The 17,421-nt window shown below is 43.2% G+C and overlaps 1 protein-coding gene across 1 annotated transcript; it reads left to right on the top strand.

Moving 5' to 3' along the window:
• Window positions 1–2,028: 2,028 nt before the first annotated feature.
• Window positions 2,029–16,252, top strand: stk35 (serine/threonine kinase 35). The gene is made up of 3 exons (XM_018748938.2): window positions 2,029–3,035; window positions 5,258–6,006; window positions 13,209–16,252. Exons 1-2 carry the CDS (start codon window positions 2,468–2,470, stop codon window positions 5,962–5,964), a joined length of 1,275 nt encoding a protein of 424 aa, XP_018604454.2. The 5' UTR covers window positions 2,029–2,467; the 3' UTR covers window positions 5,965–6,006; window positions 13,209–16,252.
• Window positions 16,253–17,421: the final 1,169 nt, after the last annotated feature.

The following is a 17,421-nucleotide window of genomic DNA, read 5'->3' as shown; positions in this document are numbered from 1 at the left end:
TGTTTATTGATGGTATTTATTAATAAAAATGGTCATGTTCCAACTGACAACATGTGGGATCGTTCATGTTATCTTGTTTATTTTGTTACATATGTTACATATGTGAGGGGGTGCGGTGGCGCAGTGGGTTGGACCACAGTCCTGCTGTCCGGTGGGTCTGGGGTTCGAGTCCCGCTTGGGGTACCTTGCGACGGACTGGCGTCCCGTCCTGGGTGTGTCCCCTCCCCCTCCGGCCTTACGCCCTGTGTTGCCGGGTAGGCTCCGGTTCCCCCGTGACCCCGTATGGGACAAGCGGCTCTGAAAATGTGTGTGTGTGTTACATATGTACATTTTCCCCGTAAACATACGAGAATACACAACAGCTTTCCATAAAAGTGTTCACTGACATTGTAACTGTGGTTTTAACCTGCAACCAGTGCTTTTAAGCCTTAACAGTACCAACACTAACAGATGTTCCGAACCAAGTCCTGTATCTCAGGATGAGAGAGCGTTACAATCCTTTGGATAATTCTGGCATTAAAGGTGTAGAGGATGTTCACATATTCAAATTAGTCATCGTGACTGACTGAGCTGCTTTTCAGTGTTCTTTTATGACCGTTACTTTTCATTACATTCACAAAGCAGCTTTTACCCCAGCTATAATCACTGCTGACCAAGCTGGACGACTTAAGCTGATTTGTATACCCCCTTTCATTACTTATCGGTGCTGGAGAGAAGCCCAGATTACACCACCCTCCTCCAACCAATAGTTGTTGCTTTGGACCACCTGCTGAACAACATGCCCATTCAGATCTGGACTTGAACTGCTGTCATCTAATAGTTTAAATGCCACAAAAGAATACTAAGATGTGTTCATTTCATTTACGTGTATGTCTTGCGCTAATTGCAGGGGTAACGTGGTAGCGGAGTGGACAGCGCTGTTGTCCCACAGTTCTTGGGTTGTGCGAATGGATTTCTGCTCAGTTTGTGTCTACTCTGCATGTTGTGTTTGTGTGAGTTTTCTCCAGATGTTCCGTTTTCTTCCCACAGCCAAAAACGTGTTTCAGATGATTCTAAAATTGCTCATAATGTGTATGTACGAATGGGGGCGCAGCGGGTTTGACCAGGTCCTGCTCTTTGGTAGGTCTGGGGTTCAAGTCCCGTTTGGAGTGCCTTGCGATGGGCTGGCGTCCCACCCTGGGTGTGTCCCTTCCCCCTCCAGTCTTACGCCCAGTGTTGTCGGGTTAGGTGACCGCGGTTTGCAGTGACCCACTTGGGACAAATGGTTTCAGTCAATGTGTGTGTGTGTGTGTGTGTGTGTGTGTGTGTGTGTGTGTATGATATGTGTATATTACATTCCTGCGGTACAGTTGGGTGAATAACTACAGGGAGTGTATTGTAGTATACCTGGCATTGTTAAGTCACTTTGAATAAAGGTGTCAGCTAAATACTACACAGGAGTCATTGCACATTGCTTTGGTGAAAAGCATCTGCTGAATGAACACATGCTAATGTACACTTAAGCTTTAAGGGATTAATGCAAAACCACAAAGTGAAGATCATAAAAAACAACTAATACTTCTAAAAACGCATTGCATGCTCCTTGCTCAGAAACTGAAAAGTCTGAATTGGACTATCTGCTTGGCCATGTTTCATGTTTTTGCAGTTTACCAGGTATTAATTGCAACTGAACAAGCAAATTTTAATATTTCTCTGATAGATAGAGAGATAGATAGATAGATAGATGGGCACGTGGATTCTGCAGTCACGATCTGGCGCGCACACACAGGGCCAGTCGCAGTCTCATGCTCTCCCACACGTGTCCTATACACACACGTGTGACACCACGCTGGGACAGACCAACCGACCTGTACGAAACAACAAATCTTATTTTTAAATAAGACGAATTATTTCGCTCAGAACAGTTTTCTTAAAGTATATTAATTTCTGCCACAATGCCGATGCAACCGGAAAAGAAAAGTCGCTCATTTACATAAAAGCACGACAGTTACGTGCTGGAACCAAATGACACCCCTATGACTGGCCGTTGGTTTGTTCTTAGGCCAAAACAAGCTCGGTCGAGGCTTAATAGAGAGGATGACGCTAAATGTAACGTGTTCAGTGATAGAATATATATATATTTGTATTTAGATTAGGTTTATGTATGTTATTACATAGTTTATTTAACTTCTGCCTCGGGTCACTTCTTGTGATTTTAAAATCAGTTGCACTGGCAGTAGCGGAACACCCCCGTGGCGTTGAAGAAGTGGGACGGTCGGCCCGTGTCCTCTTCCCTCATTCAATGGTGTTGCAGCGAAGTAGCACTTTCCTCTTGACTTTAACTCAGTTCACTGTGACTTTATTGCCCGCAGTAGCGTCGAGTCTCGCGTCGCTGCGTCCGTGCACCACGCAACACAGTGCTCCTTTCAGTAAGTTATGAGGAGAGGAAAACTTAACTCGCTAGGCGTTTGCGAACGACGAGAGCCACATGGACACGGGCGACGGCAGAGGGAGAAGGAGAAGCGTGCGGACGTGCAGGAGAGCAGGAGCGCGCGGCGCTAAAATGAAACGGGAAGTGGGCAAAGTTTTAGGGACGCTGTCCGTGGAGAACACCGAGGACAAGCAGGTGCCCATGGAGGAGGGGGACGACGAGGAAGAGGAGGAGGAGGAGGCGAACTGCTTGTACACGAACTTATTCCGAAGCGACACGACGCGGAGGAAGACTGCCGGAGCGGCGGCGGCGACGGCGGCGACGGCGGCCCCGCGCTACAGCCTCCTGCGCGAGGTGGGCCGAGGTAGCTACGGCGTGGTGTACGAGGCCGTGGCGCGCGGCTCCGGCGCCCGTGTCGCCGTCAAGAAGCTGCGCTGCGACGCGCCCGAGAACGTGGAGCTCGCGCTCGCCGAGTTCTGGGCGCTCGCGAGCCTCGAGAAGCGGCACGAGAACGTGGTGCAGCTGGAGGAGTGCGTGCTGCAGCGGAACGGCCTCGCGCAGAAGATGAGTCACGGCGACAAGCGCTCGAAGCAGTACCTGCGCCTGGTGGAGACCTCGCTCAAAGGTACCGTCCCCACCAGCCTGACCTGACGTGTCCCACCTCCGCCATATTCGTGTGTAAATCCTGTGAGCGCGGCCATCGCATCGTACGTACCTCAGTGAGTCACGGCCTCCTCAGTTCCTGCTTCCCCGCCTTAGTCTGTGCCACGCACGCCCGGTACAGTCGACACTTCTCGCTGTAACTTAGCATGATGGTGCAGCAAAAAGTGCGGTATTTGGCATTTTGTTGTTTTGTACTGTTTTATTCGCATTAATGATCATGTGTCATGCGGTGGTTGGGGAGGGGAGAGAAGGAACTAACTAAGCAGCCAGGGCCCCGTCTCCTCACTCACTCAACAATGACTGTGCTTGGACGTAAGGAGCGTCGTTAACGCGGCCTACCTATGTGAGGAGGCCGGGATACTCGCGTTGTCAGCTGTCCTGGAAGGTTGGGCGCAAACAAAGGTGCCCTTGGAAACGCGAGGGGAGGGGGAAGGCGTGTGTCCCCGTGTCCACCACCACCTTCTGAGTTCTTTACCTGAGAAATCATTCTCAACTGCTTGATGCTTTCCTCAGCACCCTGCCAGCCCCAGGTGTCTGTGGCTCCCAGGAACACGTACACACTGCTCTTAAGTTGTGTAACGCCGGTGCTGTTCTGGGTTTGAGGCCGGTCCGGCTCGTTTTTTGTTTTGGTAACTCATGAGGAAACGGAGGTGCCGGTAAGGGTGTGTGCTGCCTCAGCTGCTGGCCTTCTCGTGTGCCTTGGTCTTCCCACAGTTACATAAGGGTGAGCATTCAGGCCATTACACTTGCACACATGGGCTATTCTCCCTGCTCAGTCGCTCTCCCGGAAAGGATGTGCTCCTCCTATACCGGTGCTGTATTCACGTGTTTTGTCTTGTTTATAGTACCCTGTTTGTACTGATGCGACTGCCATCACGTTGAACTGACCATCAGTGTAACGTGGCTGTTGCCTCCATTTCGCGGAGACCTTAAAATCCACTGTCTGTTCACTTACTATTGCTGGACATATCTGTCTAGGTACCTTACATTTATTGGATAAAATGGCATATTCCACATCTCTATAATGACTTGATGTTCTAAGTCACCTCAAATAAAGACACAAACTACATAACAGAATGACCCATTTTAACTTGCCATTCACGTACCGTGGTGAAATGGGGTTTTTTTTTCTTTTCTTTACTACAAGAAACTTGACAAGGCTGGATACTGCATGGTTTCAGTCTTATGTTGAATTTATTTTAAAGTGTTGCAAATATTTTAAGTGAAAGGTAATATTGTGAAAGGGCTCGGGACTGTGGGAGCTTTTTGTTTGAGATGGAGCCTCATGTCTTTGAATTACAATGATTTTTATTTTTTTTTTGTGGACATATTGAAATTTCTGTCCCCTGGCTGGACATCACCAGGCACAGAAGCATTGGTAGGGATGCCTTCTTTTTAAATAAACAAACTGGGATTCTGCCTCAAGAACTGTTCCTGAAACTGCAGTAATAAATATCTCATTTCTCTCTAGTATAAAAGGCAGCTCTCTTCCCCTCTTGTGTAGTTTTCTTCTAGACTTGTTAATTTTACAGGTTGGTCTATGACCTATGTTGCAGTGTGGACAGATAGCCTGTACAAATATGCTGGGCTTAATGTCCCTGGCAGCTGTGTTTAAGGGTTTGTATGTGGTTCAGCACAACTGAACACCATCTGATTTGTTAGTTGAACAGTTTATTATTGAAACTTACGGTAACTTCAATTCAGGTTGCTGTAATGTAAAAATATTTAACAGAGGTTTAGTATGCAAAACAAATTACCTGTATGTAGAGCTGAAGTCTTTGTCTTTCTTGCCTGTTAATTTTTATCTTTTTTTTAAATTGTTGCAGCATTTCTTTATGGCTAAGTGTGATTTAGCTGACCAGTTTTTCAGAGCAGTGCTTACCAGTCTAATTCTTGCATTCTGTTTTGTGGCATGTTGACATACTCAGTTGTGGAGAACTTTACATTAAACATATATCAGATAAACCCCATATGTCATTTGCTTGTATTCAGTTTCATTAACTGAGAGAAGTACATCTTGAGTCTGAAGGTCATTTGAAGTATGATGGCTCTTTTTTTTGGTGCACCGTAGAGGTGATTGGTCTACTGGAGTCCCTGTGTTCCACTTCACTTCTGGGTTTAAGTACAGGATGTTCCATTGTATCATGAAAGGATAATCTTAAGTGTCTTTCTCCTCTCTTGCAGGCGAGCGGGTTCTGGGTTACCCAGAGGAGCCTTGCTACCTCTGGTTTGTGATGGAGTTCTGTGAGGGCGGGGATCTCAACCAGTTTATCTTGTCCCGCCAACCAGACCCCCGGACCAACAAGAGCTTCATGCTACAGCTAACCAGCGCTGTGGCTTTCCTGCACAAGAACAATATTGTGCACCGAGACCTCAAGCCTGACAACATTCTCATCTCAGAAAAGTCCGGTGTACCTGTGCTCAAGGTGGCAGACTTTGGCCTGAGCAAGGTGTGTGCAGGTCTTGGTGGCTTAGGCAAAGAAGGGGATGACAAAAATGTCAACGTGAATAAGTTTTGGCTGTCGTCGGCCTGCGGTTCAGACTTCTACATGGCACCAGAGGTGTGGGAGGGCCATTACACAGCAAAGGCAGATATCTTTGCCCTGGGTATCATCATCTGGGCCATGTTGGAGAGGATCACCTTCATTGACGCTGAGTCCAAACGGGAGCTCCTCGGCACCTATGTTAGGCAGGGCACCGAGATTGTACCTGTGGGAGAAGCGTTGCTGGAAAACCCAAAGATGATTCTCCACATCCCGCAGAGGCGGAGGAGCTCCATGTCGGACGGGATCAGACAGCTCTTGCAGGACATGCTGGCTGTGAACCCTCAGGATCGGCCTGATGCCTTTGAGCTGGAGATCAGGATGGACCAGGTTACATGTGCTGCTTAACATTTGGAGGCTGAATGACAGCATGAACTTCTTTTGTACCAGGTATTGAGATAATATGCTTACAGAATGACTTTTTTTAAATCCCCTAGAAGATAAGTACACTGTTCTAATGTGAATATCATTGGTAATTTTCAGTGTTGCCTAGATAAGCTATATTATAAAGTCCTAAGGTTTGCAGTGACCTTCTCTTACTGACCTCCTTGGTAGTTATTTGTTTTTCACTGCTTGTGCTTTAATTCAGTGCACACTGTCTACACAAGCGCGGAGCTTTGTCTCATCATGCTTCAACACACATGGTAAGAAATAAGGCTGCTGAGAGAAACTGGGTAGTGCTGACGCAGTGAGCTTGTCTGGCCGAATCATCGTATAACAGAAAGCGCTGGATTCAGGGGCCAACCCTAATTCCGCTTTTTCTTTGCCCCCTCTTTCTAGTCCCCAGTTTGTTTGTTTCTATAGAATCGGTTACTCTGCCTGTCTTCAACCCTCCCCTTTCTGCTTTAATCAAAAACATGTAACTTGCCTCAGGGGCAAAGTGTACCCAATGCTCCTCACAGTGCCAGCTAGGGGCTCCACCCTCATACCCACAGCCCTCCTCTTTCATAATCCTCACAAATGCTTCCCTGCATGCCTCTGGCATGCAGATGATCACAGCATCAGCTGTACTTGCCATTTCAGGGTCAAAACTGTCAAGATAGATGTCATCGGACCCCCTTGTGTGTTGGTGCGCCATGAGAAAGTCGCACCATGGATGCTTTCATGCTGAATTTTTACCCTTTCTTAACAGTTGCATTAAGAAGTAACATTATTTGTTCTACCTGGGAGTCTGAGGTGTACAGCTTTTTCCCTGCACAATTTAAATTTTGTAGGGAGGGGCATGGTATGTTTGGGTAATAGTCATAGAGGAAGTGAATGAATTGTTCTGACTGGAAAACGAGAAAATGGCGAGCCTCTGAGCACAGTAGAGCTGTTAATTTACTGGCCGTCTGAGGATTTTGCTCTGGGAAAGGGAGTTGCAGAAGAGAATTTAATGTGATGTTATGTTGCAGGTAGTGTGCAGTGAGCTCTGCTAGCTGCGAGACCATACTCACCGGTTGTCCTGTCTGCTGCCTTCTCTCGGTGTGAGAGCTCCTATATTCCTCTGAGAAGTCCTCTGGCCTGTTAGATTTGTTCTGTTCTCAAGGGAAAAGGAAGAGGCAGTTTGCTGCTTAATTACATGGGACTGTTTGAACAAAGATTAGTGTGTGAGAGGTGTGTTTTCATAATCCAGTGGTTAGGGAAGTCATCAGCCATGACTCAGCAGTTGCATTTTTTAAAAATGGTTTTGTTTTATCTAGTAGTGGTCACATGGTGGTAAATGGTTAATCTCAAAACACTTAAGGATGAAATGTGAGGGCGTCATGCCATAGTAATAATACCTTTAATAGTTTTCAGGATTTAAAAGAAAAACTTATTAAATCCCTTCAATTCTATCCCAAGTCAGATACTTAAAATTTTGATAAAAATGGGCCAAACTTGCTTTAAAAATTTTGCCAATATACAATCCCACAACTAAAAACAGATCAGTTGTATTACAGTAATATTTAAACTGGTGATATTAAATCAACAATTTTATTCATGTGAGGGTGGTTACAGTAAAGCATCTTTAGCATGGTGAAATTTCTTCTATCCCTGATGTCAGCAGTGGACAATCCCTGACTGATCTATCGTTATAGAGCTGCATGAGGTCCTGCAGGGTGGCCTGGTTTCACAAGAAGGATGCTGGGATATGAGTTATGCAATTTCTCTCCCCCACCCCCTATGCCCAAGGGAAAGTCCATCATCTGCAGAAAACTAGGGATTTTATTGGATCAGATAAACAGAGTACTTTTGTCTACCTCTCCATGCTTTTTGGTCTCCTTGCTCTTTGTTTGGCTGGAATGCAGGCATGCCAATAATTTGGATAGGATTTCTTCTAAAAAAACACTTCCGTGGTCACAAATTAGACAGTGGGAACATCGCACATCTCTCAGGAAATGTTGACTAGCTGCTCCAGTCTGTGTGACCTGTAGTCTCTGCTGTGTTGATCAACACTGTCTTGAGAGCTTGAGCTGCTGTTGGGCACAGTGGGCCATGCTTTTGAACACCCCAGCCATCAGTAGAAATAGTTTAAACAGTTTAGAAAATAGTTCAGTGAATGACACAGTGGAGTGAATACACTCCACAAGTCTTGTCAGAGGGCAAAACAGCCCTTCTGACCTGAAGGAAAAACAAGCCTATCATAGGGGGCACTTGGAAAGAGATGACAGGCATGGATGTGTTATCCAGTTAATATTAGAACATGGGTATTAAGTGATCCTTTTCCAATTAGTTTGAAGTTCAATTAAGTTCACTTTTTTGTTTAGAATGTCTGTGCTGTACCTGTGATGCAGATGTTCCATCTCAGTAGAATCTGACTAAAAAGAATTAGCAACTGTGAAGCATCTGAATGTTAGCATGATGAAATTTATTACTTCCATCCGTGATGTCAGCAGTGCACAATCCCTGACTGAGCTTAAACAATGAAATTATATTTTGAGATCTTGAGGCTAGACTGTAGCCAATTATAAGCCATCTATTTACTTAGAGTAAACAACCTTCTGGCTGAGTAGCACAAACAAGCCTGCACAGGACTATGCAAAAAATATTTTTTTTGGAATGCACTTGTATTTGATCTGGTTTAATGTGACTGTCATTGTAATACTACTGTTTCTATGTAAGTGGTTTAGCCAACATATTAATAGATACTGTATATCCACATGGTAATAGATATATCCACCAGTGTGTGTTCAACTTTCTCCTCACATCCCTCTTGGGTCACTAGTAAGCAAAGAGGGAAAGATGTGTGTCTTTGGGGCAAGTATAGTGGTTAGGCTGGTTTGTTCGATTTGCTTGCTCCCTGTCAGTTGAGGTGGTGAGGGTGAGTCAGTTTCTCAGCATATTGGTTTTTTTTTTTTTGCTCTACAAGCCAGTTAACGAGCAAAGCAGTATCAGTAGGGAACACCTGTTCCCAGTAAGTTCAGTGTCAATTATAGTCTGTCCATCCCCCCGTCCCCCTCCCCCCCCTTTTTTTTTTTTTGTTTTTGTTTGAAAGCTCACTATGGTCATGTACCTTTCCCTCAGTGTGCAGTTAACAAATGCCTGTTTACTGCATGTAAACAGAGGCTTGTTGTGCATAGATTTTTGTTAATGTTTTTCATTCTAGTAGTCATTCAGTCTATAGAACTGTCATGCACGAGAGTAACCATAAGTGGTGTAGACCAATCTTCACGTTCTAGCCAATGATGAAATGAAAGCTGCTTTGCTGTTGTGAACGGCCAGTGATGTGTGGCTTTTCATTTCCGTTGGTGTGATTCTCACTGCTAGTTGTGCGTGCGTGTATATCTGTGCGTGAAAATACATCGTTTTGACATTAGACTGTTTTGTGTATTGTGCTTTGTCATTTTATGAAAAACCCAGAAAAAGGAAGTGCTCTTCTAGCAAAAGGCAATCTTCATGTACCTTTGTCTTGATTTTACCCCGCCCCCCCACAATATTTGAAGGTTAGTAAGTAAGTTTTAGTTTGCTTGTCCTGGTTAGGGTCACAGAGATAGCAGACTGAGCAGGCAGGCCTCAACCTTTTCTCCAGCAAAGTTATCCAGCTCCTCCTTGAGGATCCCCAGGGCAGCCAGGAGATAAAATCTCTCCATGTTTCTGGGTCTGCCCTCGCGTCTCCTCTTAGTTACATGTGCTCCATCATAGCTCCAGCAGGAGCTGGTCACAGAGCATTCTTGTCCAAACCAAGTGAGATGACGACTCTATTCAGAGGAGCAGTGGCTCCTCACATTGACTTGTACAATGAACTCGTCAATCCTTCTTAGAAGCCTCATTTTTGCTGCCTGAATCCACAATGTTCTCCTTTTAGCTGTTACCCAAAGCTATAGGGTAACTTCACCGTAGCAGAGATTTGAGTGGTAAACTGCTTTGTGTGAAAACAGCTTTCACTTCACCATCACAGATTGGTACAGTTGCTGCAGGACTGCTAACACTGCAGCCATTTACCTTTCAGTTTCGTGTTCCCTCCTTTCTGCACTTGTGAACAAGACACCAAGATACTTGAAGTGCTCTACTGGGGGGCTTTTATTCTCTGCTCACCTGGACAGAGCAGCCTCCTCTTTTCTAAGAAGGGACCATAACCTCAGATGTGAAGCTGCAGATTCTCATACCAACTGCTTCATACTTGGCGGCAAAACAAAGTCCACAGCAGATTTTTTGAAGGTCTTTTAAAATACTTCAGCAGCCTAAGGTGATTCCATCCTCCCAAAGATACTGTTTTTAAGCAGTATTTAGCACAAAGTACAAGAAATCAGTTTTTATTATTGTAGCTATGTCAAGTATTTGTAAATTAACTGTAATCAGAAGTGCTGTAGTGTAAGTTTGAAAGGAATATTCCTTGCTTTTAGGAATTGATGATCTGGCTATCTTTAGAAAGAGAAACTGAAGTGGCTTTGTGAAGGATCTTTTTGTGTGTCATCTCATTTGGTTCTCATCTGCCCTGTCACATGTTTCATTAATTCAGAACCCTTTAGTTTTTATAATAAGCTGTGATCCTCTAAAAACACATCTGCATGACTGAAACCTGGTAGTCACCAAGTTGCTCACAATGCCTTGGTAAACTTCAATGTAGTATGTCTTCAGGACAATTTGAATACTTGGTTTGGATAAAGAATCTACAGAAATTCCTCTCAAATGAAAACAAGATTTAAATGAAAACAGCCGGATGCTTGGCAGCGGGTGCTTTTCCAGCTCTGAGGTTTAATGGTTTTCATTGCTAGGTTGTGCTGAGCCAGATTTAACCAGTTTGGGTTTACTTGGGGGTTTAACGTGTTCCTCTCTGCCTTTTAATTGCTGTGGTGGGTAAAATAAGATCCATGGCTCATCTTGCCCCTTTTAAAAATCTTTGACATCCTAAACCATATGCATTGTAATTTTCTCAGTGAGCTGTGTCTGTGTGTATGCATGAGCCAGTTTGAGTTGTATTGTAAAAGGGGTGAAATCATAATGGCAAAAATCAAAACAAATCATTTTAAGAAGTGATCCAGAGTCCTGACATCATCAAGCTCGGTGTCACTGTTGAGAGAGGAACAAAAGTAGATTTGCAGCTTTTTAGTTAAAATGCAGGTCTGCCAAAAATGTTGTGGGCTTCCTTTGTGCTGCCCCAAAATGTGGCATCATAAAACATTCTTTCTTAAATTAGATGATGCAGTTGTTTAAAAAAATTACAGGTTTCAAAGAAGCCTTTTCTTCAACACCAAGCTGCATTTTTCTCTGCGTTAACAAGCTCTCCCTCAGGGGTGAGTTATGTAACTGAAAGGTCCATGTACAGTGGGTGACTGAAGAGTCAAACTTTTATGAAATTTCCACGTAGCCTGCAATTTCTCTTCAACTGTTAAGTTCTGCAGAGTGCCATGAAGCTTTTGAGAGACCACTCCAATGTTCTGTACCTTTGGGATGCTCTCATCATTCAGCAATCCTGCACCAGTTGCACTGACAGCTGCTGTGTGTTGTGAGGTAGCAAAGCCATTTTGAATCACACTCTGTTTTAGCAGTTCTTAGATGGGTTTTGCTGAGGCAGGCTTTTTCCTAGAAGGAAATGTGCTTTGTGATGGCTTGCATGAACCCAGTCCTTTGAGACTCATGTCTACCTCCAGCATGAAGGGCTTGCCTGATTGCCAGCAATATTGTCACTTGGACAGAATGGCTTCTGAGTGATGGCAGTCTGCTGAAGCTCTTCACCTGACCATTTCAGTCACTGGGCAGTTCTTATGGTTTATGTTGGTCCTTTTTTTTTCTCCCCCCCCCCCCCCCCCCCCCCCCAGCTTTTAAAGTGAAATTATATTCTTGTAGTTAGCTAAGCAGTGAAAGTGGTCTCTCCACAGGAGAGTATAGGTGTAATTTCTTTCCAGCATCTTCAGTTGCTTTCTCTCATGTTCCATGTGCTCCTGCTGGCATTTCTCAAACTACTTTTCATAGAACCACTATTTGTAATGAAGAGTGAGGCTACATTTTCAGAACCGCTTGTCCCATACGGGGTCACGGGGAACCGGAGGCTAATAAAACCATAATGACTGTACAGTTATACTCCTTTCACTTGAGTGTATTTTGTGTAGAAATTCTAAAATTGACCCAAACTTGTGCTTGACATGGATTAAAGTCAGTAAACGTAAGGGCCCCAGCAACATAACCTTTACATTTCTCTGGGCTCGTTACCATATCACTTCTCTTAGGAGTCATGGGTAATAATCTGTCTGCAGGAGTACACTGAGCACAAGCTGACTTTAATATCCAGCACAATGTTGTGTGCTTGTTAAATGTCGCTGCTGTTTATGCATTTGCTTATACAGTAGCTGGAGAGTTATTTATAATTTGCAGCTGTGCCCTTGTGATACGTCTGTTTAAACCCTCAGGGTTGTCCGTGTGCAGATAAACATCTTGTAGTCGTACACAACTGGAGGCATGTGGAAATGGATTTCCCTGCCCCGTAAAATGTCTGTTTTGTTGTCTCCGACTGACCTATTTGAGCTTAGACCATGTACTAGTTATGCAACCCAGAAAATGACCATGAGCTGTGATGTGCTGTTGCAAGCTTTTTTTTTTTTTTTTTTTTCTTTTCCTCCCCCCTCCCAGCCTATTTATAGTGTGCATCATTAGGATTAAACAGAGGAGCATCACAGATGATGCCACATCAGGTTGGATGGAGCCAAATATGTGCATGCTCATGTCTGTGTCAAGCAAAACTTTCACCTTGACTATCACTACACTCCTTAAATTTACCTGGTGAGGAAAATGGACTAGGGTACTGTGGATGTGATCAGCTAGCTTGCTGTTAGTAACACTGCAGGCCTGTGTCTTTCCAAACTTATCATTGTTTAGTTTGAATTTGCTACTGGCCAGACAAAACCAATTTTGCTGTCCTGATGTTGTGACCCTGCTCATACCAGCTCTGATCAGTTTTGGAATGTGAAAGATTAGCTACTTTGACATTGTAAACACTCAGTTTTGACAGCAGCCTTATTTCACTGCATAGAGTGCTGAGTTTTCAGGATGCTACGATGACACCAGCTGCTATTATCCTATACAATGGTCCATGTAATGTTCTGACACATACTTTAAACAGGCCACTCTGGTTGTGTATTATTTTGCATCTTGTCCCCAGATAGCCAGCTGACCTCTCTTCCCCCCCCTCACAGATTTGTTTACTTCAGAACCTTGGGATCCCACGTCGAGGTGAAAAAGGGACTCGACCCTGTGAACTGTGAAGCTTTCACGGTGATGTAATGTGAAGAGGAGCTATTCCACACATCTGTAATCAGGACTCGACCAATGGGAAAGCTATGCAATTACATTGCACAGATTGTCATTCCCCCCATTGTTTTGGAGGTCTGAAATCAATACGTGTTAAGAAATAATAGCCTTGTTTACACACCAGCCAGCGTCCCAACAGAGAGGCTGGTATTGCTATGGAAGTGTCACCAGAAGTGTGTAAGTCCTTTAGTTTGCAATTCTGTTCTGTTCAATGGGCCCAAATTGACCTCTCTTTCTAAACCGTATGCTGCCATGTTAATGTTGCTGGATGATGATTATTTTAGCCTCTCTTTAGGAGCCAGACACACATCACCTGGTGTAACCTTTACCCACTTGTTTCTCTGCCTTTGAGTCGTGGTGAACTTCTGCTGTGTGCACGGCTTGTTAAGAATGTGAATCTGTTGGATGTGTGGAGTCCTGTGCCTCTCCTTGTGATTTGGTTACCAAATAACCCACTCAGAACCCAGCCACAATTCCCCCCCCCCCCCAATAACCTGTGTGCCTTAATTATTTTCCATTATAAGTTTATGGTTTGTGTTAATTGTATTCAGTATCATTTTTTCAAGACACTTTAAAATCACATGCAGTGTAATTTCCCCCACATTTTTATTGATTGTCTTTCAGGCCAGCAGTGCCATTTTTTATATAAATTAAATGTTAATGCAAATTTCATATTAGTTCTAAAACCATGGATGTTATTACTGTACATGCTGTTTTTTGATTTATAGCTGTTCAGCTTATGCTGTTGCCCCAATTGAAATGCACCATTTAAACAGGTTCAAGTAGGCAAACACTTTGCAAGAGCCCTTAAGAGATTTTAAGAATATACTGGACTTGACGTTTGTCGTAAATGTGTATATGTATAAACAGTGTGGTTTTCTCAAACTTCACTGAGTCATGTATCTTCAGAACTGAACATTAAAAATGAGACTAGACACCTTTAAAAGCAGCGTACCATGTCAGGTCTGTATAGGTGGAATACCAGGGTGTTTTAGTCCAGTTTGTATGTTTGCACATGGTTAAAGGATATCTCCAGAGGAGCTGTTCCACTTTATAGAGGCTTGTAGTACAGAAGGAGAAATGTAGGTGGATGACTCCTTACTTTAATGTACCAGGTGAATTGCTTTCATAAGGATTTCCTCCATTTTCTGCGTCCATTTCTACCATTTGGCATGCACTTGGCTTTTTAATAACTGCTTTTTTTTGTAATACAGATGACACTAAACAAAGGGAAAAACAGACTATTCAGGAGTCCCCACTCTGACTTTTTCTCTGATCTTAGTCTTTTGCCTGCTTTCCCCCATGGCTCGCTTGAGGGATGTGTTGTTGATCAGTGAATTGATCTAATTTTTGCAACATCTATTAGCTTTCACAGATAATGCCAAAAAGAAAATGTCAGGAGATGCTTTGGGAAGTTTCTGAATGTTCAAAGGCCCAGCTCACTTTTGTTTACTGTGTTTGTAGGCCTCAATAGAATTGTTCAGGAACACAGTATGCTTAAATTGCACATAAGTGAAATGTGTACATTCATAAAGCTTTGGCCAGTGTGTGTGCTCTGCTTCTGGGTATGCTATCTGAATACTTTATCAAGACATAGGATTTTGTTTAAACTGTTTTGTCTGTCTCCATCTGACAGCATATTCATACTTCAAGCATTGTAAAAATATGTGAATGTGTTATGTTCAGTTCTGGATCAGCTTTTCTTGTTGGTTACTTTACATTTCTGCCCTTTTACTGGGAAATTTCATGTCTCTGAACAGGGACCAGTCAGTGCTGAATATGGTGGGTGACTTTGGTTGATTTATCTCATTTCACAGTGTTTGTTGTCCTGTGCTGCCCCCATACACACACAGTTGAAGGGACAAGAAACAACAGAGTGAATGTTTACAGGCTGGTCAAGTTTTTCACCCAAACAGAATCAAAACCTCTTTTGGCTGTGTAGCTGTTGGGTGATATTTAGTATTAGATTGTAAATCAGTTTTATTCTGGTTTACAGTGAAGCACTTGATTTGGGCTATACATTGTTTGGTTCTACCTCATTTTCAAGACTCTTCTGAAGAACTTTTGTTTAAGCCATTGTGTATATACTCCAGGTTCTTTGAGCAAGAATCTTGCTGTTAGCTGGTAAGTTTTCTCTTGCAAAGTAAAATTGATGTAAGATCTGTTTTTGATCTTTCCAATTATTTGACTGGTGTTTCCTTAAGATTCAAGGAGATTCCAGGCTGCTAAAGCTAAACACGCTTCCATTTCTCGCACAAAACCAGTTTATTTCTGACACTATCGCCGCTGCTGTGATGCACGGTAGAAATGAGTATATGGGCTGATACAGGGCAGTGTCTTACTGTTCTTTACTGATATTGAACAAGAAGGGGTAAATGACCAAGGCTTCAAGTGCTGTGGCCGGTTATGTGCGATGGGGGAAGTTGGAAACTGAGATTTCTGGCAAGATCACACACAAAAAAAAAAAAAAAAAAAAACAGGGGATATTGAAATTTTTGGGGTGGTTTCTTTGTCAACCACAGTTTAGTGTAAGAATATTATGAGTTATGCAAATGAACAGCTGGACCATTGATTTGTTCTTTTGCTAGACATGTTGGTGTTTTGAACATCATAGCTTTAACTGCAGAAATACTAAATATTTAGCTTAAGCCTTTAAAATTAATTGAAAATTTCTATAGTTCTTATTCCTCCTTTGCCATACCTCTACAGCCTCTTACTGCTTCCCTGCAATTTCAGTGATCTGCAAGTTATTCACAACCTTGTTTGGTCAGGGTAGGTATGCATTTCTAAAAAAAGATCAGGAACCTCTTAATCCTCAAATCTTGTATGTGCTTCATGAAATGAAACAGTATCAAACTGGAAAAATGAATGTTCTCCCCAAATATTTAATACTGACAAAGTTGCAAGTTAGAGTTTTTTTTTTTTTTTTTTTTTTTTTTTTTTTTCCCCCACAAGATCAATCAATGTCAGTAGCTTTAAAGCTATTCATCTAGTTGAGAAAAGCCAGTTTTCTGCGATTCTTTACATTTGAGAAACCGGAGACAATACCCAGGGTTTGATGTTGCGTAGAAGATTGCAATGGTGGTGTTTAATGCGTAGTTAAACTCACGTGCTTGCTAGCATCCTCTGATCCTGCAGTGATCTGCTGACTTGGTGCAGTATTTTTCTATGTTCTCTGGTTCAACTTGATATTTGTGCTATTTTCTATGCAACCCTCACTTAAAAACACTGTGCAAGGTACCATGCAACCTATTTTAGTTTCTGAACTGTAGTCTGCTTATTTGTTTCAGTGGAAGTGGAGGTTCTCTTCAGTTTTTTTGTGTTGTAAAGAACTGTTCTTGGCTATAGAGCTGATGGGAACTATTAGGGGTTTTAGTAAGTGGTGTACTTGTAAATATGTTTAACCTGTTTCTTGAAATAAATGAACAAATAAAGGTACGTGTTCTTTTTATTGTATTACAACTCTAAGCCAAAAATGATGCACTACTATGAAATGTAAAGCAGTGAAATCGTACCTGCAGGAAGAAGCTCATTCAAACAGGAGCAGGAGCTTGACAAGGTTTACACAACATTCCTCTTCAGCAAAGCGGTCTGAAAATGGTCATGATGATCCGAAGACTGTCTGGGGGAAGGGAACACATGTTTTTTGGGCTACAGAGTAGTACACAAGGTAAATTTAAGATCACCAGTTCACCGAACCTTTGGGTTACGGCAGGATTTTGTTTGGGGTTTATTATGTTTACATTTATTCGTTTAGCTGACGCTTTCCTGCAAAGTGACTTGCAGTGTTAAGGTTACAATTATTTACCCCTTTATACAGCTGGGTAATTTTACTAGAGCAATTCAGGGTAAGTACCTTGCTCAAGGGTACTACAGCTACAGGAGAGGCTCAAACCTGCAACCTCTGGGTCCAAAGGCAGTTGCTCTAACCACTACACTGCCAGCTGTAAAGTGCCAGCTGTAAAGTGCCAGCCATCAAGAGCTTAGTTCAGATTAGTGAAATATTGTAAACTTGGGAAGGGGTGTTTCCACTTTTGCATCAGCACCCTCATTGGCATGTTTTGGAGAGGAGGGGCTTCACGCTGGCACTCTGCTCAC

This window comes from Scleropages formosus, chromosome 19 (assembly GCF_900964775.1).
Source record: "Scleropages formosus chromosome 19, fSclFor1.1, whole genome shotgun sequence".
NCBI classification, from domain to species: Eukaryota; Metazoa; Chordata; class Actinopteri; order Osteoglossiformes; family Osteoglossidae; genus Scleropages; species Scleropages formosus.
This window is presented reverse-complemented; position numbering and strand designations above follow the sequence as displayed.

Excerpts from the sequence above, each read along its gene's own strand:
- stk35 (XM_018748938.2), top strand. The coding sequence starts at position 2,468 with ATGGACACGGGCGACGGCAGAGGGAGAAGGAGAAGCGTGCGGACGTGC. Across the intron at positions 3,036-5,257 it reads GGTGGAGACCTCGCTCAAAG|GCGAGCGGGTTCTGGGTTAC; the intron begins GTACCGTCCCCA and ends CCTCTCTTGCAG.